The sequence below is a fragment of the Tachyglossus aculeatus genome, chromosome 14 (genome assembly GCF_015852505.1).
Source record: "Tachyglossus aculeatus isolate mTacAcu1 chromosome 14, mTacAcu1.pri, whole genome shotgun sequence".
NCBI lineage: Eukaryota > Metazoa > Chordata > Mammalia > Monotremata > Tachyglossidae > Tachyglossus > Tachyglossus aculeatus.
This window is the reverse complement of record NC_052079.1, coordinates 17549485-17574897: the sequence shown is the minus strand read 5'-3', so window position 1 is coordinate 17574897 and position 25413 is coordinate 17549485. Positions and strand designations below refer to the sequence as shown.

The 25413-nt window shown below is 48.1% G+C and overlaps 2 protein-coding genes across 9 annotated transcripts in view; one reads left to right on the top strand and one right to left on the bottom strand.

The window, feature by feature from the left end:
• The window catches only part of GRIP1 (glutamate receptor interacting protein 1), a 337553-nt gene extending 323730 nt beyond the window's left edge, over positions 1-13823 (top strand). For 4 of the 7 annotated variants that reach the window (XM_038756956.1, XM_038756959.1, XM_038756955.1 and 1 more), the window contains 5 exons: positions 1363-1474; positions 1573-1617; positions 3613-3840; positions 9023-9169; positions 12186-13823. In XM_038756956.1, the coding sequence (XP_038612884.1) occupies positions 1363-1474; positions 1573-1617; positions 3613-3840; positions 9023-9169; positions 12186-12422 (769 nt within the window). In that variant the 3' untranslated portion in view covers positions 12423-13823. The remainder of the gene's footprint in view (positions 1-1362; positions 1475-1572; positions 1618-3612; positions 3841-9022; positions 9170-12185) is intronic. The other 3 variants (XM_038756957.1, XM_038756961.1, XM_038756960.1) reach the window with 1 other exon arrangement.
• The window catches only part of HELB (DNA helicase B), a 26466-nt gene continuing 14857 nt past the window's right edge, over positions 13805-25413 (bottom strand). Inside the window, exons 7-13 of one of the 2 annotated variants that reach the window (XM_038756962.1) lie at positions 23959-24086; positions 23024-23102; positions 21977-22036; positions 21314-21560; positions 19236-19376; positions 17376-17804; positions 13805-15412 (exon numbers count right to left, since the gene is read on the bottom strand). In XM_038756962.1, the coding sequence (XP_038612890.1) occupies positions 15305-15412; positions 17376-17804; positions 19236-19376; positions 21314-21560; positions 21977-22036; positions 23024-23102; positions 23959-24086 (1192 nt within the window). In that variant the 3' untranslated portion in view covers positions 13805-15304. Of the gene's footprint in view, positions 15416-17375; positions 17805-19235; positions 19377-21313; positions 21561-21976; positions 22037-23023; positions 23103-23958; positions 24087-25413 lie in introns of both variants that reach the window. The other variant, XM_038756963.1, reaches the window with a different exon arrangement.

Below are 25413 nucleotides of genomic sequence, written 5' to 3'. Positions count from 1 at the left end.
ACCGGGCTCCCTTGGCTCCTCTCCAGGTGCTGTCCCGTGGCCCGGTCTGACCACCACGTAGGGATTTTGGAAATAGAGAGGACACCTGATCCCACCGTTTGAACGGAAAAATGGAATCCAGGAAGCCCACGTGCTTCCGCGTCCCCTCCAGTTGTCTAAAATCTCCCGGGGTCTGAAAGGTGCTCGGCTCTTGCCACCTGCTTGTCCAGCCCCCTTCCTGCAGCTGCCGTTGTTAAAGCCGAAGGGACCCACCCTGGGCTTCAAGGCTGTCCATCCCCTCGCCCCCTCCTACCTCACCTCCCTTCTTTCCTTCTCCAGCCCAGCCCGCACCCTCCGCTCCTCCACCACTAATCTCCTCACCGTACCTCGTTCTTGCCTGTCCTGCCATCGACCCCCGGCCCACGTCCTCCCCCGGGCCTGGAATGCCCCCAATCCCTCTGCCCATCCGCCAAGCTAGCTCTCTTCCTCCCTTCAAGGCCCTACTGAGAGCTCACCTCCTCCAGGAGGCCTTCCCAGACTGAGCCCCTTCCTTCCTCTCCCCTTCGTCCCCGTCTCCATCACCCCATCTTACCTCTTTCCCTTCCCCATAGCACCTGTATATATGTATATATGTTTGTACACATTTATTACTCTATTTATTTTACTTGTACATATCTATTCTATTTTATTTTGTTAGTATGTTTGGTTTTGTTCTCTGTCTCCCCCTTTTAGACTGTGAGCCCACTGTTGGGTAGGGACTGTCTCTATATGTTGCCAATTTGTACTTCCCAAGTGCTAAGTACAGTGCTCTGCACATAGTAAGCGCTCAATAAATACAATTGATGATGACCCGAAGGAGAAGCGGCGTGGCCTCGTGGCTACAGCACGGACCCGCGAGTCAAAATAATAATAATAATGATGGCGTTTGTTAAGCGCTTACTATGTGCGAAGCACTGTTCTAAGCGCCGGGGGGGATACAAGGTGATTGGGTTGCCCCACTTGGGGCTCCCATTCTCAATCCCCATTTTCCAGATGAGGTAACTGAGGCTCAGAGAAGTTAAGTGACTTGCCCAAGGTCGCACAACAGACATGTGGCGGAGCTGGGATTAGAACCCCAGCGCTGAGAACGGTGCTCGGCGCATAGTAAGCACTTTACAAATGCCATAATAATTACAATTATATATTAATAATAGCCCCAACCCCTGGTCACCCGACTTGCCTCCAGATGGTTCAGTGTCAGGGCCGGGCTGTGAACCTCTCGGGGTCCCAAGCGATGGCTTAGCTCCCGAGCCGAACCGTTGGTCGTTTGTGATGGCATCCACCCACCAAGTCAATCCCCGGAGCCGCTGCGGGCCTGACCCCTCCGCCCTTTTTTCCCCGCAGCTCGGCCGGACCCCCGGACGGCGCCGAGGGGGAGCAGGAGGAGAACTTCTGGTCCCAAGCGCTGGAAGACCTCGAAACCTGCGGCCAGTCGGGAATACTGCGGGAACTGGAGGTAATCCGTTAGCCGCCTGCCCGTCCCCTCTCTTCAGTTGCTCTTCAGATTGCCTCAGTCGCACCAGTTCATTGAACGACTTTAACCCCTTTCCACAGGAGAAAGCCGACAGGCGTCTGTATTTGCGAAACGTGACTCTCTTGGTACCTACCCTTTCTGTTTATATTTTTGCTTGTGAAGCTGCCTCTCCCCGCCCTCGTCCCACCCTCCGGAGAGCCTTCCGGCTGTGTCAGAAACACGGTTGAAACCATGGAGTCCCCCTCCCACCCCCGACCCGTTTCCACCGCCCCGACCCCGAGGCCCGTGCCTTGCAGCTTCTGCCGTCGGACACGGCTAACGCGGACTGCACACGTGGCGTTTGCGTCCGGGCGGGAGGAGGGTTTCCCGGCAGCCTCGTCGCTTCTTCCCGCCAACCTCCCGCGCCCCCGACGCGGCTGCTTCCTCCCGTTTCCCCCCGGCATGATGCGGGGCGGACCTGGGGCGGACATCCCGTCGGCTGTTAAGGGGAACATAAGAGGAATTCCCGTCAGCTGGCATTCCCGGCTGAGCCGTATTTCCTTCTGCAAGCGGTCGAATATCCCGTCACCTCTGACCGCTCGTGGCAAATCCGGCCCGGAGGCACCGTCAATTGGAGGGTCCGTGCGGGTTGCGGGGGGGGGCGGCTCCTCGAAGCAAAACGATTAAGACGATTCCAGCGTTTTCCCAGCGTGGCCCCGGAGGGTGCTAGAACGGTTCCTTTTATGTTCTCTTGAATGTCCCGAGCCGCTAAACTGGCAGAATCTCATTTTCATTTGGGCGTTGGATGGAGTCCTTTAGTGACCGTAAGGAATGCGAATAGCACAGCTGGGGAAAACCTCGGCCATTCTAAGTAATTCCTCGCTCTTGGATCATGTCGCTTCTCCCCCCTGCTGCATGCCTGGAGGGTCACCGGGTTTCTCACGAATGTGTACCCGCCAAGAGGAGCGTAAAGGAAATGTGTCCGTTTTCTGTCCTCCATAGCTCCGCCCGGCACGAGGCTTCTTGACTTTGGTTTGGATTTCTCAGGGCTCAGTTCAAGGTCGCGGAGGTGGCTAACAGATCCTGGCCCCTGGGAGACCTAAATTGGCATTGCCCCTTCTGGTCAAGTGAAATTTTTCCAAAACATAGAACAGCCATCCTTCTTTCCGTTAGCCCGTCCCTCGTTTCAGTATTGAAATCGGCTGCTGAGGGGACCTCGAAGAGACCCCCGCCCACAACTCTAGCGGAGAGGGCTTGGGAGTCAGAAGGTCTCGGGTTCTAATCCTGGCTCCGCCACTCGTCTGTTCTGTGATCTGGGGCAAGTCGCTTCACTTCTCTGGGCCTCGGTTCCCTCATCTGTAAAATGGGGAGTAAGAGTGTGAGCCCCCTGTGGGACAGGAACTGTGACCAAACTGATTTTCTTGTATTTGGCCCCGCCAGCGCTTAGTGCACATAGTAAGGGCTTAACAAATACCTCAGTAATTATTATTATTGTTAACTCTAAGACACTGGAGCTGAATGGTCACCTGGGTGGTCCCGGATGGACACAGCCCCACTTTTAAACTACGGTTTTGTTCAAGTGGCCTGTCCCCCAGGGAGCGGAGCATACTGGACCTCTAGATGGTTTTCTCCTCCCCAGTCCCTTCTTTTGGCATTAGGAGATAGTGTCACCTCTGCTTGGTGGCTGCCAGACGTGACAGTAGCCCTTCTGTTCATCTTCAGTCATCGACGGTCGTTCCCAGAAGGAAACGTCACACCGTCGAGTCCGGCTTTAATGTCCGAACTGCCAGGGAGGGCTCACTGGAACTCTAGCGACCTCACGGCTTTCGGGCTTTATCTCCAGGAGGTGGTGGGGACTCTGCCCCTCACCAACTGTCTCCCCATTTGGGTAGCACGGCCTGTTGGCTTATCCATTCCCCGGCCTTCCGCTGTGCCCTGAAGCGATGGGTGGATGGATGGACGTTTGGGTTGGTGGAAGGGTGGCAGGACGGACGGATGAATTGGTAGATGGATGACTGGATGGATGGATCGAAGGACGGCTGGATCGATGGATGGATTGGGCGTGGGCCCGGGGGGAAGGGCGCTTCTGTGTGCGAGCGGCCCTTTCCCGAGTCCCAGGCTTCCCTGTGTCGACACTGCAGGCGACCATGATGTCCGGGAGCACGGTGAGCCTGGACCCCGAGGCGCTGCCGGTGCGCGGCCCGCTGGAGCGCCAGGCCAGCTTCCAGGAGCCGGGCAGCGCGCGGCCTCACTACGCCCAGCCCGCGCGGAGCAACACCCTGCCTTCGGACGTGGGCAGGAAGTCCGTGGCCCTGAGGAAGATGAAGCAGCAGGAGATGGCGGCCCCCACCCCCGTGGAACTGCACAAGGTCAGAAACCCCGCCGTTTCCCGTGGGGGAAACGCGGTCCGGAGAAAGAGGCGATACTTTCTTGCTAATGACGCCTTGGGCCTGAATCTCGGTCCCGTCATCCTGGGCTCCGTCCAGGGGAGAACTGCCGGGGACGCGTTGGCCGCTGGTCGGGAAGTAATTTTGTTGGCTCGTCGTGCCCCTCGCCATAGATGACGCTCAGACAAGGGCTGGTGTGATCAGTGGTATTTATTGAGCGCTTACTTTGTGCGGGGCACTGTACTAAGTGCTTGGGAAGCAGCGTGCAGCGTGGCTCAGTGGAAAGAGCACGGGCTTTGGCGTCAGAGGTCATGGGTTCAAATCCCGGCTCCGCCAATTGTCAGCTTTGTGACTTTGGGCAAGTCCCTTCATTCATTCATTGATTCAATCGTATTTATTGAGCGCTTACTGTGTGCAGAGCACCGTACTAAGCGCTTGGGAAGACAAGTTGGCAACATATAGAGACGGTCCTACCCAACAGTGGGCTCACAGTCTAGAAGGGGGAGACAGACAACAAAACATATAAACCAAATAAATAGAATAAATATGTACAAGTAAAATAGAGTAATAAATATGTACAAACATATCTACAGGTGCTGTGGGGAGGGGAAGGAGGTAAGGACGGGGGGATGGGAAGGGGGACTAGGGGGAGAGGAAGGAGGGGGCAGAGAAGGAGGCACTTCTCGTGCCTCATTTACCTCATCTGTAAAATGGGGATTAGGACTGTGGGGCAACCTGGTCACCTTGTAACCTCCCCAGCGCTTAGAACAGTGCTTTGCACATAGTAAGTGCTTAATAAATGCCATCATCACCACTGGGAGAGTAGAGTAGAATGGAGTGGGAGACATGCTCCACCCGCAGCGAGTTTACAGTCTAGAGGATGAGCTTACGTCCGGGAGACGGTGGGGAGAGGAATGGAAAAGTACCTCACCAGCTTGGAGAAAACAGCATCTGGGCTCCAGAAGACATTCTGCAGTGAGGTTCGCTTCCCCTTGCGATGAGTAATGCTATGGTTATTGTTTTAGTTTTGATTAGGGAGTCTGCTGATTCTGTTGGACTGTACTCTCCCAAGAGCTTAGTACAGTGCTTTGCACATAGGAAGCGCTCAATAAATACCATCGATTGATTACATGAAGAAATGAGAACACACTATCTTAGGTTTGCTTAAAAATGTAAAATGGGGATGCAACCTCCTCCTGGTGGGGGAAAAGCAGAACTGTAGGTTGAATGGCCACGTTGCGACTTGTATCCCAGAAATCTTTATAATAATAATAATGATGGCATTTATTAAGCGCTTACTATGTGCAAAGCACTGTTCTAAGCACCGGAGAGGTTACAAGGTGATCAGGTTGTCCCACGGGGGGCTCTCAGCGCTTAGAACAATGCTCAGTGCTTAGAATAGTGCTTTGCACATAGTAAGCACTTAAATGCCATCATTATTATTATTATTAATCCCCATTTTACAGATGAGGTAACTGAGGCATAGTGAAGTGGCTTGCCCAAAGTCACACAGCTGACAATTGGCAGAGCCGGAATTTGAACCTCTGACTCCAAAGCCTGTGCTCTTTCCACGGAGCCACGCTGCTACTCCGTGGATGGAAAGGAGATGGGGAGGCAGAGGTGGGGCAAGGAGGATTGGGAGGAAGGGACTAAGTGTAGAGGAGAAAGGAGAGAGGCAGAGGGAGGGGTGGAGGAGATGGGGAGGTGGAGGAAGGGGGTAGGGGTAGCTGCGAGGACAGACTGGACTCTAATTATAATAATAATAATAGTAATTGTGGTATTTAAGCACTTACTGTGTGCCACGCACTGTACTCATCGCTGCAGGGGAGGATACAGGCAAATAGGGTTAGGCACAATTCCTGTCCCACATTGGGTTCCCAGTCTTAACCTCCATTTTACAGTTGAGGGGACTGAGGCCCAGAGAAGTGAAGTGAATTGCCCGAAGTCACACAGCAGACAAGCAGTGGAAACCAGGATGAGAACCTAAGGCCGTGCTCTATCTATTAGGCCATGCTGCTTCTCCTCAGGTTCCAAAGTTGGCGGCCCTGGCTTTCTCCTGGCAGGAGAGTTCAGACTGAAGTCAGCATCCATTCAATCGTATTTATTGAGCGCTTACTCTGTGCAGAGCACTGTACTAAGCGCTTGGGAAGTACAAGTCAGCATGTCCATCACCTGCCTCTCGTATAGTTTATGCCCGCATTCCCTCCCTGTCCTCAGACCCATGCCCCAAGCTAGGCTGGTAGAAGGCTACAAACTCAAGCTGCCTCAGAGGGAAAGCTGTGCTCTAGTCCTTTCCCTTTCTTTCTTTCTTTAACGGTATTTGTGAAGCGCTTGCCGTGTGTCAGGGATTGTACCAAGCACTGGGGTAGATACAAGCTCATCAGGTTGGACACAGTCCCTGTCCCAAATGGGGTGCAGTCTGAATCCCCATTTTACAGGAGGGGGAACTGAGGCACAGAGCAATGTGAAGTGTCTTGTCCAAGGTCCCAGTCGACAAATGGTGGAGCCGGGATTAATAATATGAACGATGGCATTTTTTAAGCGCTTACTATGTTCTAAGCGCTGGAGAGGTTACAAGGTGATCAGGTTGTCCCACGGGGGGCTCACTGGCTTAATCCCCATTTTACAGGTGAGGTAACTGAGGCACAGAGAAGTGACTTGTCCCAAGTCACACAGCTGACAATTGTCGGAGCTGGGATTTGAACCCATGACTTCTGACTCCAAAGAACCCATGTCCTTTTGACGCCCAGGCCTGAGCTCTATTCACGACGCCACCCGTTCCCCCTCGTTAGAATAATCATCATAATAATAACAGTGGTATTTGTCAAACACATACTCTGTGCCAACGCTGGGGAAGATACAAAACAGTCCCTTTCCCCAGGTGGGGCAAACAGTCTGAGGGAGAGCGGATATTTAATCTCCACATTACAGGTGGGGAAACTGAGGCGCAGGGAAGTGAAATGACTTGCCCAAGGTCAAGCAGCGTCCCGTGGCTCAGTGGAAAAGAGCCTGGGCTTTGGAGTCAGAGGTCATGGGTTCGAATCCTGACTCCGACAACTGTCAGCCATGTGACTTTGGGCAAGTCACTTAACTTCTCTGGGCCTCAGTTACCTCATCTGTAAAATGGGGATTAAGACTGTGAGCCCCCCGTGGGACAACCTGATCACCTTGTAACCTTCCCAGCGCTTAGAACAGTGCTTTGTACATAGTAAGCGCTTAATAAATGCCATTATTATTATTATTATTATTATTATTATGTAGCAGGCAAGTAAGTGGCAGAACTGGGATTGGAACTCAAATTTACGGACTCCAAAGCCAATTCTCTTCCTGCTGGGCCACCCCGCTTCTTTCAACTGACTGTAAGCTCACCCCTTTTGACTTGTAAGTTTGTTGTGGGCAGGGAATGCATCTGTTTATGGTTGCATTGTACTCTCCCAAGCACTTAGTACAGTGCTCTGCACACAGTAAGCGCTTAGTAAATACGATTGAATGCAGGAATGAGTGAGCAGTTGAGAGCTATGTGCCCCTCCTCTCCCCCAGTCCTAGCCTGGGCCATACCCAAGGATGGGCTAACACATACAGAAGTCGGTTTGCAAGGCCGCTCCCCTCACCTCACAGGGAATGTGTCTTTTATGGTTATATTGTACTCTCCAAAGCTCTTAGTATAGTGCTCTGCCCAGAGTGAGTACTCAATAAATACAACTGGACTGACTGACTCGTGTTAGAACCAAATCGGGAACCATTCTGTTCATTCATTTGGGAAGGGGCGGAAGCAGCTTCCGGAGGGAATGTGTCTTTTCTATCGTCTGTCAGTCGAACGTATTTAGTGAGCCTTTATTGGGTGTGTAGCGCTTGGGAGAGTACAATATAACGGACCCGCTCCCTTCCCACAACGAGTTTATAGTCTATAAGAGAAACAATATAAATGAACAGAATTACAGATATGTACAGAAATGCTGCTACACTGTACTCTCCCAAGCGCTTAGTAGAGTGCTCTGCCTACAGTAATAATAATTATGGTATTTATGTAGCCAACTTGTACTTCCCAAGCGCTTAGTACAGTGCTCTGCACACAGTAAGCGCTCAATACGATTGATTGATTGATAATAATGATAGCATTTATTAAGCGCTTACTATGTGCAAAGCACGGTTCTAAGCGCTGAGGAGGTTACAGGGTGATCAGGTTGTCCCACAGGGGGCTCACAGTCTTAATCCCGATTTTACAGATGAGGGAACTGAGGCCCAGAGAAGTTAAGTGACTTGATATTCCTTATATTCAGTAAAATTGCCGTAATAAAAGTATGATTACCAATATGCTGCTGTGATGTTGAGTGTTCCTCTGATCACTTACATCTTTTGCAAATGCTAGAAAGGAGGGGTATTAAAATCTAACAACCCCCAAATTACCTTAGATATTTTGGGGACAGAAGCTGGAGTCCAGCCACCTGCAATATCCACGCCACCAGATAATGCTACATTTGTTGTTGCTGAAGTGCTGTTATGGCTGAATTTGCCAAGTTATTCCTTTCCCTGGGGTATTTGTCCTTCCACTGTTTTGTTTGTTTTGTTTTTAGGGTATTTGCTAAGCACTTCTTATTGCGCCAGGCACTGTACTAAGTTACTGGGGTGGATACAAGCAAATCCGGTTGGACACAGTCCCTTGTCCCATGGAGGCTCACAGTGTCAGTCCTCATTTTATGGATGAGGTAACGGAGGCAGAGAGAGTAATAATAATAATGATGGCATTTGTTAAGCGCTTACTATGTCCAAAGCACGATTCTAAGCGCTGGGAGGGGTACAGGTTGTCCCGCGTGGGGCTCACAGTCTTAATCCCCATTTTACAGATGAGGAAACAGAGGCTCAGAGAAGTAACCTCCCCAGCGCTTAGAACAGTGTTTTGCACATAAGCGCTTACTAAATGCCATCATTATTGACTTGCCCAAGGTCACACAGCAGACGTGTGGCGGAGCTGGGATTAGAACCCATGACAGAGAAGTGAAGTAACTTGCCCAAGGCTACACAGCAGACAAGTGGCAGAGGCAGGATTAGAAAACATGACCTTTTGACTCCCGGGCCTGTGTTCTATCCACTAGGCCACGCGCTCAATAAATGCGATTGATTTGATCGATCCTTCCTGTTGGTTGGTGCCCCCCCCTTCCTCCAGATCACTTTGTACAAGGACTCAGACCTGGAGGACTTCGGATTCAGCGTGGCCGACGGGCTCCTGGAGAAAGGGGTCTACGTGAAGACCCTGCGCCCCGCCGGGCCCGGAGACCTCGGAGGCCTGAGACCCTACGACAGACTCTTACAGGTCAGAGCCCCGTTTTTTGGCCGCCGGGTCGCCCCGTGGATGCGTGGCAGACAGCGTTTGGCTTTCAGCTTCGGCTTAGGTTGATCTAGGGGACTAAGGGGCTCTGCGGAAAGTGGAAGGATATGGACTCACTGTGTGGGTGGGCGTCGGAGCAGTTTTCAGGCCAATGGGAAAAGGCGGACATAAAATACAAGATAAGTTCCATTTGCACTCCACCTTTTCTCTCTAAGGACCACCTTCAAATGTTTACATTCAGTTTCCTCCTGCTCTGCTTTCATCCTATAAAACCCTGCTCTTGACCCCCACTGCACCATCCAGCTAATGCCTCATTTCCCTCCTCCCTTGCCTTTTCTCCCAGCCCAACTGGACTAGTTACTGAGCCTCCTTGCAGATTTCCTAGCTCCTTGCCTCTCCCTTCTCTGGGCCGTTACTCCGTTTTCCGAACCATCTCCCCACTCCTTAAAAACCTCCATTTCTCTGTCCCAAATCCCGACCATCAGCTTTAAGGCAGTCAGCTCTCTCCCCTTTTCCTCTCCCACTACACCCCAGCCTACACTTTGCTGCCTGCAAGGCCAGATCGCCGCCCTGTATGTGCTTCGCTTTCATCTCTGTTTTTGTAATGGCATTTAAGGGCTTACTCCGTGCAGGCCAGAAGCAGCATGGCTCAGTGGAAAGAGCACGGGCTCTGGAGTCAGAGGTCGTGGGTTCAAATCTCAGCTCCACCAACTGTCTTTGGGCAAGTCACAACTTCTCTGTGCCTCAGTTACCTCATCTGTAAAATGGGGATTAAAAACTGTGAGCCCCCCCGGGGGACAACCTGATCACCTTGTAACCTCCCCAGCGCTTGGAACAGTGCTTCGCACATAGTAAGCACTTAACAAATACCACTATTATTATTACTAAACACTGGATAGATCAGGTTGGACACAGTCCCTGTCCCCCATGGGGCTCACAGTCTTCATCCCTATTTTACAGGTGAGGCAAGTGAAGCCCCCAAAAGTGATGCGACTTGCCCAGGCTCACCCAAAGGACAAGGGGCAGAGCCGAAATTAGAACCCATGTCCTTCTGCCTCCTAGGCCTGGGCTTTATTCGCCGGGCAGCGCTGCTTCTCACCCTTGCTCGTCTTTCCCTTCTGTCTTGGAACCCTCTCCTCTTTCACGTCGATCAGGTTGCTTCTCTCCCTGTCTCTCTAAATCCTTAAAAAAATCACTTCTCCAGGCGGCCTTCCCTGATTGAGCTCTCTTCTTCTAAACCACCGATTGTCATTTCAGCCCTTCCATTCGTGTCTTCACCCTATCCCTCCCTGCAGATAGTACTCAGCCACAGATCTTTAAATTCCGTTGCTCTCTGCTTCCTGTAATGAATTTTAGTGCATCTCCCCCTGCTAGATTTTAAGGTCCTTTAGGGTCTATTAACCTTCTAACTGTATTTTCCTGAGCCCTTAGTGCAGTGCTCTGCACACAGCAGTGCCCAATCAATAGTACTGATTGACTGAGCTAGGAGGAAGGAGGTATGTTTGTGAGTTACTGTTAGGGTAAGTAAGCTATGTATGAACATGCTTTGGAAGGTGAGGAGTTACCTACCTAGAGGCAGGAGGTGGGTAATAAACAGGCAAAATTGGGAATTTATTGGGGAAGCCCCCCTAGATGTGGTTTCAAGGGGGCTGTGTGGTCCGTTGAGTTAGGAACAGAGGGTAGGAGTGAGAAGTTGGTAACGGGAGAGTGCAAAAAAGGCACAGGAGGGAGGTTGGGGGAGAGTGGGAGATGGCTGGAGACAGTCAAAGCCCAGGAATTTCTGCTTGTTGGAGGTTTTTGAGGCATATGCGCATGCAATTTTAGACTATTGACCCAGGCAGAAGAGTGAACAGCAGAGAAGGGAGATGCTGGAAGGAGGCTGATACAGCGGCCAGGCCATAACAGGGGTGGATTCCAGAAAGCTTGTGAAGGAAGAACGGACAGGAAACGATTTGGGATTTGAGACGGAAGAGCGGATGATAATAGCAAAGTTGGGAGCTTGAGGGGAGGAGAGAGAATGTGGAAGGTTAGATGAGGAGTTTGGTTGAGAACAAGTTGCACTTGAGTTGTTGGGAGGGAGATGGGGGCCAGCGAGGTAAGTGCTCTGTCCACTATACCATGCTACTAAAGGCCGGGGTAGATATATGGGGCTCCCAGTAAGAACAGTGCTCTGCACATAGTAAGCGCTTAATAAATGCCATTATTATTATTATTAAGTAGAAGGGAGAACAGGTATTGAGTCCCCATTCTGCAGATGAGGGAACTGAGGCCCAAAGAAGCAAAGTGACTTGCCCCAGGCCCCCACAGCAGACAGGTGGCACAGGCGGGATTAGAACCGAGGTCCGTGCTCTTTCCTCTAGGCCATGATGGTTCTCTGCACCTTAGCAAGGTTTGGGGGCTCTTCCTGGTCAGGCAGTGGTATTGGGGTGCATGTGTCCAGAGCCCTCTGCTGAGTTAGAAGACACAAACCTACCTTCAGAAGGCTTACGGTCTAACAGGATGGAGTATCCCGAGGGCTCGCTGCGTAGTCTGGTGTGGCGCAGAGGTGGTTGGCGAGTTTTGATGCTGACCCTCCTGGGCACCTTGCGAAGAAATAGAAAAATCTACAAGCTGTGTGTCTCTAGAAGTCAGCAGCGTGGCCTCTTAGTAGGGGATGGAATTTTCTTGTTATTTTTCAGGTTGTAGAGGGAAATGAGGCTCTCACACCTCTCCACACCTGCCTCCTCCGGCCCTTTGCACAGGATGTGCACGCTCACCCCTATTCTAAATTTGCACCCCACTTCTCATTCCGGGATTTTAATCAGAAAAATATTCCAGCCTTTTCCTATTCTTACCCTCTTTGGTGGCTGTGCAGAAAAGCCACCGATACTGATGAAGTACACTAATCCATTGGAAAGCGGTTTCGGGTTTTTAACCTAAAGTCTCTCTATTTTTCCATGACCTTTTGTATCTAGAGTAACCCCCCAAAAAAATGTTTTGGTTTTTCTTTTTGCTTTTTCAGGTTAATCATATCCGTACCAGAGACTTTGACTGCTGCCTTGTCGTACCTCTTATAGCAGAATCCGGCAATAAATTGGACCTGGTCATTAGCAGAAACCCACTGGCTTCTCAGAAAGGGGTTTCGGGGCAACCACAGACTTTAGCTGGAGCAGAATGGAGTGATCAGAGCCATGCTTTCCTTCCACCAATTGGACGCGCTCACAGTTTGGAGATCAGAGAACCTACCAACACTTTATAGCATAACTTTAGCCCCTGGGACAAAAGACAATAGATACAAGGTGCTAAAAAAATGTCTATATATCCCTTGATGACTTCTGTAAGTTAAGACACAGATTATCCTATGTGGCATTAACCGTAAGCACAGGTCCTCAAATGTCGGCTTATGTTACTTCTCCTTATTTCTAAAATCAGGAGATTTTGGTGCCCGCTTGGCTATGCGAGCGGTTGTTTCCTGCCCCTTGCCAGAGAAAGACTAATGGGCTTTGAAAACTTTAGTCCTTAAAAACTCATCTTTATCACTAACTTCTGAAAGAGGAAGATATTTTCTCTCTCCCTTTTTTTTCCCTAAAACATCTATTAGGAGAGCTGCTGAGAAGGACCTCTTTTCGCCGCTGGAAGGTCTCTCCATGGGAGTCGGAGGCTGCACCAAGAGGGATTTTTGCGAACTAAGAATTGGCCCGATGGGAAGGGTGAGAGAACCATTTGTGGTTGTTTTAGAGGACAGTGGGAGATGAAATGCATTGCCCAACTCAATCAGTCAAATGGAGCTGATGTTCTGCTAATCCCTATATGCAACAAAATATCATTCAGGAGGTCTTGTGACCATTAAAATTTTTTAAATTTTACTAATCTGATGATTAGTACTGTTGGGACAAAAACCCATTTTTTAAAATTATTATCATAGTATTTGTTAAAGCGCGTACTGTGTCAGGCACTCTTCTAAGCGCTGGTGTAGATCTGAGCTAATCAGATCGGACCCAAGCCCTTTTCCTATATGGGGCTCACAGTCTAAAAGGTGAATTAAAATGAAAAGAAAATGCAGTGAGAAACGAAGGCAGTTTACGCAAAGCGTCGTAATGCCAGACAAATCAAATGTTTGCCGTTTATCTTGGCTTTGTCTATTATAACTCGACAGATAGGTTTAAAATACCTGTTTTTATAACTTCCTCACCAACCACCTTTATGTTCTGAGCCAAGCCCCTTATAGAAACTGTAAATACATTTTGCAAGAGGAAGAAAAAAAAAAAGATTATTTCCACCCCTCAAAAGCAATAAAATGACACGGTTGCTTTTATGCTCACCAGCAGCTGTTTTCATTTGTTTGTATTTTGAGTAGTTGCTGTAATGACTATTTAGTGAATATAAAATATACTAGAGATGTATACTGACTAGAAACTTCATCTATAAAGCGATCATTTTCTTACCTTTTGGTTAATGTCAATAATTCAGACACCACTTAGCGAAAGTATTTCTCAATATTATATTCCTTACCCCTTCACCTTTCTTGTGCACACAGAAATGTACTGTTCCACTCACTCATACTTCAGTACTGCCGGGGCAGAGAGAAATGAAAAAATTAAAGCAGAATCACGTAAAAAACAAACAAAAAAATCCCATGAGTCAGTTAAATATGTATTTTTATTTGTAACAAACGAGTATTAAACTGTAAAGTATTTTTGTACAAATTTAATACTTTAATAGCATGATATTTATCGTCTTATGTATGGTTTTGGGGAACTCATTGTTGGAGATATTTGTATGGAAAAAAAAAAAATCAAGCCACACAAAGGAATAAACGGTGATTTTAAAAAAGCAGACATTTCTTAGCACCTCCGTTACTGGCCATATTTATTCGAAGCTCACCTCGTCTCGCCTCGCAAACGGCTGGCAGGTCCTGATTTGGGTGAGTAGATGTTTGGGGTGCTAGTCCCTCACCCCCGTCTGGGACGTGAGTTGCTTAGGGAGAGAAAGTGGCAAGAACTTTCTCTTGGGGAGCAGGGAGGTGAGAGGAAGCCATCCAGAAGGCTAACCCAGAAGCCAGTTCAGCCTGGCTCATTTTGAGCATATGTGGGTTTTACCTCTGTTCCGCAGTCCTGCAAAACTTCAGCTAAAACACAATCGTATTTTTCCACAGAGGACTGAGGTGGTTTTACTCCTAAAAGGTAAAATGACACACTGTGTGCTTTAACAAGTCCCTGTGGTTGTGCCTTTGCTAAGTCTAGAAGATGAACCAAGACAGAGAAGCAGCGTGGCCCAGAGTGAGCGCAAGACTGCCGCAGTTTGAATTCCCAGCTTCACCCTTACCTGCTGCGTGACCCTGGGCAAGTCACTTTACTTTTCTGGGTCTCGGTTTCCTCATCTGTAAAATGCCTCCTCTATCTCCTTCGTAGACTGCAAACCCATCTGGGGACAGGGGCTGAGCATGGCTCCTAGTAAGCGCTTAACAAATACCACAATTGTTATTACCACCTCTTCTCCTGAAGCTAGCCGGGCCAAGTTTTAACGAACCAGAGACGGACACTGGCTCATCCTGACACCCACCTGATGATCGGCTAAGAAACGCCGTCCCTGATTCTATCCAGATAATCTTAACATTAGCTGGCTGATCGGCTTTTCTGACCGCTTGCTAGCCCTCCGCAAGTATTCCTGTTGAGGCTGGGCAGCCCTATTTTGCAATGAGCTACGATTCTGTCGCTGCCCAAACAGGTACCAATGCTTCTTTAAAATGCTTTTACAATGACAACGTTTGGGATTGCAGAAGGCAGCAGAGATCTGCACTCCCAATCAGGCTGTCCCAGAAGTACCTGCTGGTGAGCAGCCTGTTCAAGCATTCACGTGGGGCAGCGCTACTGCCCGCAAGGTAGCCGAAGGTCGCATACCTAAATGACAAAACAGCCCTAAATCCTGAAAATGCACAAAGTTCCGCGCTCTATGAATTACTTTCTGACCCATAATTAAAAACAGAATGACCCTACCCCACCCCTGCCCAAACCATGTTCCATTTTAAAACGCCCCATCGTATGGGGAGTCCGCAAAGTAGAGGTTCGGCTCTGCATGGTGCCCTTTGCTGGATGGAAGGAAACATCATAATTCATTTGTGCCATTAAAAAATAATAATAATTACTGTCCTTCATTGTTTGTGGTTTTGAAGAGCTGCCTGGGCTGCAAGCTTTTCAGACTCATGTTACCAAATTTGCTGGATACGAGCGGAGATGGCGCTTCCACCACCTGCTGGAATACAAGCAGAAAGGGAAAGGTTCAGAGGCAAACAATCAGTTGTATTTACTGAGCACTTACTGCGTGCAGAGCACTGTGCTTGGGAGAGTGCAATTCAACAGAGGAGATAAACACACTTTAAGTCGATATGACTATTTCAAACAAGAAACTCAAAATTGCAGTAATGTTTTAGACTTTCTTTGACAAAGAACAATGTTATTTTAAGACTGTGACGGGTGTGATTACCTTGTATCTACCCCAACACTTAGTACAGTGTCTGGGACATAGTAAGAGCTTAAGACCATAAAAAAATGCAATTAATTAAAACTGTATTTGTTTATCTCTCTATCCCAGTGCTTAGTACAGTACCTGGCATATAGTAAGTATTTAAATACCAAAAAAAAAAAGGGGGGGAGGTGGGGAGGAGACTACCCTAGGACTGGAGTCAATTTCAGGTGGTGACACTGACTAATAATTATCATACTTGTTAAGCACTTACTATGGGCCAAGCACTGTTCTAAGCGCTGGGGATTAGATACAAGGTAATCAATCAATCGTATTTATTGAGCACTTACTGTGTGCAGAGCACTGAACTAAGCGCTTGGGAAGTACAAGTTGGCAACATATAGAGACAGTCCCTACCTAACAGTGGGCTCACAGTCTAAAAGGTAATCAAGTTGGACACAGCCCCTGCCCCACAGGGGCTCACACTTTTAATCCCTTTTACAGATGAAGGAACTGAGGCCCAGAGAATTGAAGTGACTTACCCGCGGTCACACAGCAGGCATGTGGCAGAGCCGGGATTGGAACCCAGGTCCTTCTGGTTCCCAGGCCCGTGCTCTATCCACTAAGCCAAACTGCTTCTCCACTGAAGTTGAGAGATCGTGTAGAAGCTTAGGTTACTGTCAGCACACTGTGAGCTGGACAGTAGCCACCATAGGGAGCACTCCTAGGGCTGGCTGAACCCAAATAAAACTATAATAATAATAATGTTATTTGTTAAATGCTTACTATTTGCTAGGCACTGTACGTGCCCCTGGGGTAGATACAAGGTTGGACACAGTCCCTGTCCCATAGCAGGCTCAAAGTCTTAATCTCCATTTTACAGATGAGGTAACGGAGGCCCAAGGTCACACAGCAGACAGGTAGTGGAGCTGAGATTAAAACCCCTGACCTTCTGATATCCAGGCCCAAGCTCTATCCACTAGCCCATGCTGTTTCTCTGACCAGAGCAGGGGGCATTAAGGGAAAATAGGGAAGGCAAATTGGTTGGGGGGGGTGGAAGGAGGGAGAGGGTGGATGACGGTCCCACTAGACCCTAAACTCATTCAATCATATTTACTGAGCGCTTACTGTGTGCAAAGCACCGTACTAAGCGCTTGGAAAGTACAATTTGGCAACAGAAGAGACAATCCCTACCCAACACAGTCTAGAAGGGGGAGACAGACAACAAAACAAAACTAGACAGGCAGTGGGCAGGGAATGTCTCTACTGTTATATTGTCCTCTCCCAAGCACTTAGTACAAGTGCTCTACACACCGCAAATGCTCAATAAATACAACTGAACGAATGAAGAAACCTTCATTCTCTTGCCAGTTTCAGCTAGTTAGTAAAGCCATGTCTTGCTATGGGTCCGAAGCAGTGTGGTCTCGTGGATACGTCAATGGGCTTGGGAGTTAGGAGGACCTGGGTTCTAATCCCTGCTCTGCCACTTGTCTGGTGACCTTGGGCAAGTCACTTCACTTCTCTGGGCCTCCACTGCCTCATCTGTAAAATGGAGATTAAGACTGCGAGCCCCATGTGGGACAGGGACTGTGTCCAACCTGATTAGCTCGAATCTACCCTAGCACTTAGAACAGTGCTTGACACATAGTAAGCGCTTAACATATACTGTCATCCTTTACTATTATTACCCGGCCAGCCGCGAGTCAGGGTACAAATAGGACACCTGAAAACGCGCCCGCCTCTTACTTACCACAATGCCTTTGCTGGGGCTCTCGTGGCTGCCCAAGGCAATGCTCCTTTTGGTTCCTTTTGACTGCAGGGCGCTCTCCTCTCCCTCTGCGTCAGAGGCCACGGGGTCCTGTCCCGTGTCCCCCTCGCCTCCGCCAGGGTCCGCGGCCAACCCCTGGCTTTGGGCGATCCCCCAACAGGCCGGATGCGGGGCGGGCGGGGACCCGGGGACCTGCTGACCGTTGTGTCTGCCCGCAAAAGCTTCTTGCAAAAACGGTTTCAAGCGCGTCTTTCTGGGATAGCTCTTCCTGTGGACCGCCTGGCGGAGCTGCGCCTCCTCGGCTATGACGTAGACTCTCGACCGGCCTCGGGTGACGGCCGTGTACACGTGCTGCCAGTGCTGACGGCCGGCTCTGCCCACCACGTACACCACAGTCTGCTCCTCCGACCCCTGCGAGAAGAGACGTTCGCGTTAGGAGAAGGATCCGGAAAAGAATGGGGCACACTGAACCTTCCTTCCCTCATCTGCCTGGGATCCAGGCGATTTTAATCTTGATGGTCCTTGGGTGGTGAGGGACTAGATTTGGTATCCAATTGAAAACAAAAATATAGACCAGAAGGCCCACATAAAGCAGCAGCTGGAGAGCAGAACGTGGACAAACCAATGCCCAAAGAGTTCATCCCATTACAAAGAACTCAGACAGGGAAGCAGCAAATCGTTAGGCCAAAGTACTGAGATAAAATTTGTTTAAAGCAATTGTTTCAAATCTACTAGGGTCTATTGGTCTCCTTCCTCTCTCCAGCCCCTTTGGGAAGAGTCCATTTAAAATTGATTACGGTCAGAATCTACTATGAGGTGATCTGTGATAAGGGAGTCCCTATTCCTCACAGGGCCTTCCCAGTTTGTTTTCTTAATTCCCCAAATCCTGTGAACTACATTTTTTTAAAGCACAATTTCAGCCTACTGGAGTCTCACATTTAATTTCCATATAAAATCCCATCTTAATTTCTCATCCCCACCCCCTCTATCTTCCAAATGCCCCTTCAGCATTTCTGCACCACCTAAGCACCGGAGGGCACACAAGGCATTTACAACCCCAAGTAGCACACAGGAAAAATCACAGTATTTGTTAAGTGCTTACTACATGCCAGGTACTGTACTAAGCGCTGGACACATACATTATCTTAGTGACCCGCTGGGTAGACTGTAAGCTGAGGGTAAGGTACTCACCCAAGTACTTCTCTCAGTGCTCTTCACACAACCAGCCACCATATATACTATCGACATATTGATAGAACTGTGCCCCGTATCCACTCCAGCGCTTAGCACAGTATTTGGCACAGAATAAGCTCTTAAATACCATTACTATTATTCTCAGCCTTCCTGGACCCCAAAGGGCAAAACTGCATGTTCCCATGAAAATTAACCTTTTAACCCCTCCCTCCTTTCCTTTTCCAGATGAGCCCCCTATGGTTCTGGGACTGGGCACCATCTTATTTGTTTTGTCTCTACCTCAAGGATTAGCACAGTGCTTGGGGCATACTATGCCGTTAGGAAATGCCACCCAAAATAAGTGAGAGCTCCGCTAGCTCACTGCCCTTTCAAATCACCTACGTTTTCTGGCATTTCTCACAGCGTTAATACATGTCAAAATGCTTCCAAGGAATGGGCCAAGCTAAGGGCATATGTTAAATGCTCAGTACTGTGTCCTGCACCTGGTAAGTGCTTACAATAGAACTCAACCAACCTCACGTTTGTTCAAGTCCCCAAGATGGGTTCAAGTAATCAGGCAATCCCCTGCGAAGGGCATGGGGCAGCTTTCCCCAGTGCAATAGAACATTTTCAAATCCAACGAATGAGTACGAGCCCACCCGCTCTTACCTGAAATGTGTGAATAGTTCTTGCCCATGCGTGTTTTATACGACAGTGTCGTTGTAGTTTTCTAAAATCCACAGTGACCACCAAGCCGGCCATGTTATCGAGGGTTAAAGAGCGTTTTCCTGAAGTCTTATCCACTACATCCTAGAGCAAAAGGTAAAAGAGACGGGTTCGTTATGTAATTTCCATTCAGAATATCATCGTTACTCCGCTTGGTGTCGGATGAAATTTGGCCATGATCAACTATGATGGCACTGTGTCCTTGAAACCAGGGGTTGTCAGTCTTTAGAAACTGTACCCTACATTTTCTAAGATTTTGCCTGAGGAGCTCCAGGTGTTACTGTGGGGGTCAGGCCACCCCTGACTGCTTCAGACCCCCACATGACCCCTCAGCAACCACCTCCACTCACCCACTGAGTCAATGGAAAGCAGCGGCTTGAGGTGACAAGAAAGCTGCCCCTGCTCTAATAGTCATCGTGTGGTATTTTAGCACCCGCTATTTGTCAAGCACCGTCCTACTAAGTGCTGGGGTATAGACAAGATAATCATGACAGTCCCTGTTCTTCGCGGGGCTCACAGTCTAAGTATAAGGGAGAGCAGGTACAGAACCCCCATTTTACAGATGAGGAAACTGAGGCAACAAGAATTGAAGCCACTTGCCCGAGGTCACCCAGAAAGCAGGTGGGGGATCTGAGATTAGAACTCAGGTCCCCTGCTCTATCTCTTTTTAAAAAAAAAAAATGCTATTTGTTATGGGCTTAATATATATCAAGCATTGCTCTAAGCGCTCGAGTAGATACGAGATAATCGGGTTGGACATAGCCCCTGTCCCTCATGAGGCTCACATGGGGAGGAGGATTAAATCCCCTTTTTCAGGTGAGGTAACTGAGGCACAGAAGGGACTTGCCCAAGTTCACAGGAGGGAGCCGGGATCAGAACCCAGGTCCTCTGTCTCCTGGGCCTAAGCTCTTTCCACTAGGGCATGCTGCTTCCCGCCACTGTGCTCCGGGTGCCCATTTTGGGGCTCCCTATAGCCCCCGCAAAGCTGAAGCACCCCACCTCGAGAAGGTTGGGGACTCCTTTCAGGGGTTCTGATTCTCTCCCCCAAGTTCGTACGTCCATTCAAAAAAAGATGCCAAATGGGTTTCTCAAGAGCAGACACACACTTAGCTACTCACTGGCAAAACCAAAGTGAACCTCGATCCCTAAAATTTAAATTTCATTCAAGCTCTTCACCTAGAGGAAAACTCAGCCACTACCTTTTTGCTCGTTTTAAAATTAAGTTCCCATTTCACCAGATCAGTGAGGTAGTCACTGCTCTCTACAAGTTTCCCTTGCATTCTGCCAAAGTCACTCTGCCACTCCGCTCCTCAAAACAGACAGGGACAAAGTTAGCAAGATGCCCAATTAAAAATCTCCCTGCTTGTCATTTAAGGACACAAGCCAAGACATCGCAACGTGGCTCCACCACTTGCCTGCTGCCTGATCTTGGGCAAGTCTGTGCCCAAGATCTGTGCCCATTTAGACTGTGAGCCCACTGTTGGGTAGGGACTGTCTCTATATGTTGCCAATTTGTACTTCCCAAGCGCTTAGTACAGTGCTCTGCACACAGTAAGCGCTCAATAAATACGATTGATGATGATGATGAAGTCACTTCATTTCTGTGTGCCTCAGTTCCCTCATCTGAAAATGGAGATTAAGACAGTCAACTCTACGTGGGACAGGGACTGTGTCCAACCTGATAGCTTGTATCTACCTCAGTGCTTAGTACAAAGCCTGGCACAGAGTCAGTGCTTAACAAATGCCATAAAAAAAATAAAAGCATACTCCCCACCTCAGTGAACAATGTTTAAAACTATTTTTCTTCCCTCCTCTTGGTAAACCTCGGGGGTGGGGGGAGAATCTCTTCAAAGACATCAGCCAGAGAGCCATAGACAGTCCCTCAAGAGTTCCCTAATACAGGTGGCTTCTCACTGTGTGAGCATGACTCAAAGCATATTCTATTTCTTCTAACCTAAAGCCGTTCTGAGATCGGAACTCATTTTCTGAAAAGCAAGTCGAACACTGAGAGCAACACCTACATTTGTTATGAAAAATATCTCTCCGTTACACAGTCGAGTGTCCGTCTCAAACAGTCTGTCGGCTTTACCGTCTCCGTGACCGGGGGCAGTGGAATCTTCGTTACTGAAGAGCACGCTCTCGTCTCCGCCGCTAGCGACGGCTTCCTTACAATTACGAGGTCCTTTTTCAATCACGTCGCTGAGGTTAGCGTTTCTCGTGCAACAGATTTTATCGTCACACTGGAATAGCAGTTTGTTTTTATGGTCTCTGGGTTAGAAAGAGGTGGAAATGAATAAAATTAGCACGATAGGAGGTTTTGTTGAATACGATTTCTTTTTCTGCCCCTTACACAATCTGCTCCCCTGCCCCCTTCCGCGCCCCTTAGAAACTTTGGCACCCTTCTCGATCATCTTTCAGTCTCCAGAAATGACAGACATCGGAAGTGATCTGATAACCCTTTAAGATCGTGTCTTAAGACATTGCCAACAAGTGTCGTGGGTTCTATTTACAATCTTTTCCAATTAAACGGGCGGCAGAAATGATAACAATGGACATAATATATTCACCGAAAACTCAAACAGGGCGAATGAAGTCATCTCTAAATAAACCTACCCAAACTGAAATTCTGACCTGGATCCAACCAACCTTGACAAGGAAGTGAATAAGCACGGCATGTAACTTACCTGGTTAAGTGATTCGAATAGTGCTTGCAACAGCATTCATTTATTAGGTCACAGTCTTGCCTAAAAACAAGAAGAAGTTCTCCATGGTTACTGTAGCGGTATTTCCGCAACAAAAAAATAAATCACCCACCACCCTATTCTCTCCCCTCTCATTCCCGACTGCTCTCTTCTAAAAGCTTGCATATACTTGCTGCCTCCCACCCCCCGCTACACTTTTTTTTCCAAGGGTATTTGTTCAGTGTTTGCTACCTGCCAGGCATCGTACTAAATTCTGGGGTAGATACAGGCTAATCAGCTTGGGCACAGTCTTTGTCCCACATAGAGCTCACAGTCTTAAATCAGTCTTGCTCACAACCTGCTCCCTCCCTGGAACTCCCTCCCGCTTCACATCCAGCCGAACACTGCTCCTTGAATCTTCAAAGCCCTTCTGAAGCCACATCTCCTCCAGGAAGCCTTCCCCAATTAATCCCTCGTCCCCCAATGACACATATCCCAAGTTCCACTTCACCTCTTCTGCCTCACTCCGTACCCCTGGCACACCCTTGTTGCACTTATGTATAAAATTTTCACTCTCTTGGTTCCTCCTACCTGAAAAGTACTCTGGTGTCTGTCTCCTCTACTAGATTGCAAGCTCCCTGAAGGCTGAGATCATGTGTATTAACTCAACTGTACTCTCCCCAGGGTTTAGCAGTGCTCTGGACATTGAAGGCATCCAAATTCTACTGATCGATAAAAACGGAATTTTTAAAAGAACAGTTATACTAACTTCCCTTTTTCTCCAACCACCGCAAACTACAAATTCAATACAATTTCTCATAGGCTCGAAGATCTTCAGAGAGCAACCGTTTCCAATATTAGCCTATCCATCTTTTCGGTAATAAAATCAGAAACTGCTAAGTGTCAAGCCCAATAAAAATTTCAAAATGAAGAGGAATGATTCCACCTCGGCAGATCTGCTAATTTTGAGTTCGCTTTACCATGTCCAATTCACCGTCCCAGTTTTCGAGGCTAGAAACCAATTTAAAAAATCTCCCCGTGCTTTGTTACCTTCTGAACGCAATAAACTGTGATTCTTTGGCACTTTGCAGGCCTGCTCCTTCTTTGAGTAAAGTATTTACGGCAGAATCTGAGTATTTGGAGACAGATACATTCATATTTCAGACTCATGTAAATCGGCTGGCGTTTAAGGAACAAAGTCAAAAATATAATGCAACATAAAACCGGCTAAGGCTTCCATCCTGTTAAACTCCTTATGGGCAGGAAACGTGTCTGCTAATTCTGTTGTATTCTACTGTCTCACGTGCTTAGTACAGTGCTCTACAAATGGTAGGTGTGTAATACAGACCTTTGACTGATTGTCACAGCTTCCTCTTAAAAGGGAAAAACAGTCTGAAAAATCCCTCACCACACCAAAATACTGTTTAGGTGACCTTTCTAGTACACTTCCAATTACCTGCTTTTAGGGAAGATTATGGAGAGCCGTGGATAATCCAGATGACCCCACACTTATTTGCTCCTAAGGAGTAGGAGCGCTGGAAGATTGTGAAAAGCCACGGGTAATTCAAATAACTCCACAAAATTGCCTAGGCAATTCCCAGCTTCTTTTCTCTAGACTGTAAGCTCCCCCTTCTAGACTGTGAGCCCGTTGTTGGGTAGGGACCGTCTCTACATGTTGCCGATTTGTACTTCCCAAATGCTTAGCACAGTGCTCTGCACACAGTAAGCACTCAATAAATACGATTGAATTGAATGAATGAATGGTAGAGAATGTATGTGTGCCAACTCTGGGAGCGGACTCTCTCATGTGTTTAGCAGATTGCTCTGCACATGGTAAGCACTCAATAAATACCACTGATTTCTCTGGCCCTGTCTGCTGGACCCTCCCTGGCTAGGTCCAAGGCTGTTTTCTCAGAGAAAGGACGCTCTTGTATAGACGGGCACACTCCTCTCCATCCCAACCATCATTCAAAAAGAAAACTTACACAAATCGCCTCCATCTGCAGGCAGAAGAATCAAAACAAATCTTTTGTCTTCACTTGGGAATGGCTTTGGGAGACCTTGGAATATTTCCACCTCTGCATCAAAGTCTGGGAGCTTTCGTTCAGAGATTCTTAAGCAGAGATCACAACATACTGTGAGAATCCAAGCTTTTGGAGGTAATAATGCTCGTGTCGCCTCTAATGTATTGTTCAGTCACAATAATGTCAAAAGGGAGAGTTTCCAAAGTTTACAGCGGACCTACATGTCCCGATTAACAACTGGCTGCAAAAAAAAAGTTGTAAATCCAGTTGAACCCTGGACTGTGGCAGTTAAATGCTCAATACCTTCCTCTAGACCATAAGCTCCTTGTACGTATGGAATATGCCTATATTAAATTATACTCTCCAGAGGGCTTAGTACAGTGCTCCAGACACTAAGCACTCAGTAAATGCCATGATTGACCTGATCTTAAAAAATAAAATGAGGAAAGCCATCATGAGAAATATTTGCAAGGCAACCGGGAGCTAGACTAAATCCGGGTAGCTCTATTTTAAATACGTCTTATTCTTTCTCGATGACCTCCGAGCACAGGCTCCGATAATTAGCGCCCAAAGCAAGCAGGCCAACTGACAAACTGATTGGAGAAAATCAACCCAATTAGGCACAGGATCTGACATCAGAGAGTTGAGCACCAATCTACCTCTGAACGAGAGACGCGTACACTCTCTGAGAACTCTCTGCACAAACAAAATGGGACAACTCGGAGAAGTCTAACGATGAACACAGTAGGTCATCAGGACTCCGCTCTATTATGTGCTGGAGGAGCACAGAGCTAAATCAAGCAAAGAATGTGGATTTAAAGTCCCAGAGCAGAGGTCAGTCGGTCCGCCAGGGCCAAGACTGCCTTCGGAAGTGCCTAGGTACCCCAGGGACCCGTGGTTCCCCTGCTCCGGAGTTCTGTCACCCCAGAAACCTCCTCCTTTGCTGAAGTTTTGGCTCCTGGAGGAACAGCTCTAGTCACTGAACACTACAAATATCCATGCAGTGTGGTTTTTGCAGGAGCTAAATTCAGAACAGAGCAATCTGCTGTTTTTGCTATGTGGGACGCTGGGCTGGGTGAGTATTTGTTTTAGGACAGTCCTTTCTTTGCTGAAGCCCACTTCTGCTGTGATTGTCCTCTTTGGGTTTTGTTTTTTTTTTGGTGGGGGGGAGAGAGGGAGTTAAATTATCTAAATTCTTTTTAACTGGTTTAACGGTGCAAGTTTTTTTTTTTTTTTTTTTTACAAATATCAAAAATGAAACCCAGAATTTGCTAGGTCTCAACATCATATTTCCAAATGATTCTTTAAAGATTTTCCATCTACTTTCCGTATGGGTTAAAAATGATATCAAAAGTGTTGTCCACAGAAATGATAAATGCCTACTTTTATCTAGGCTAAAAAAAAGAAATGATATTC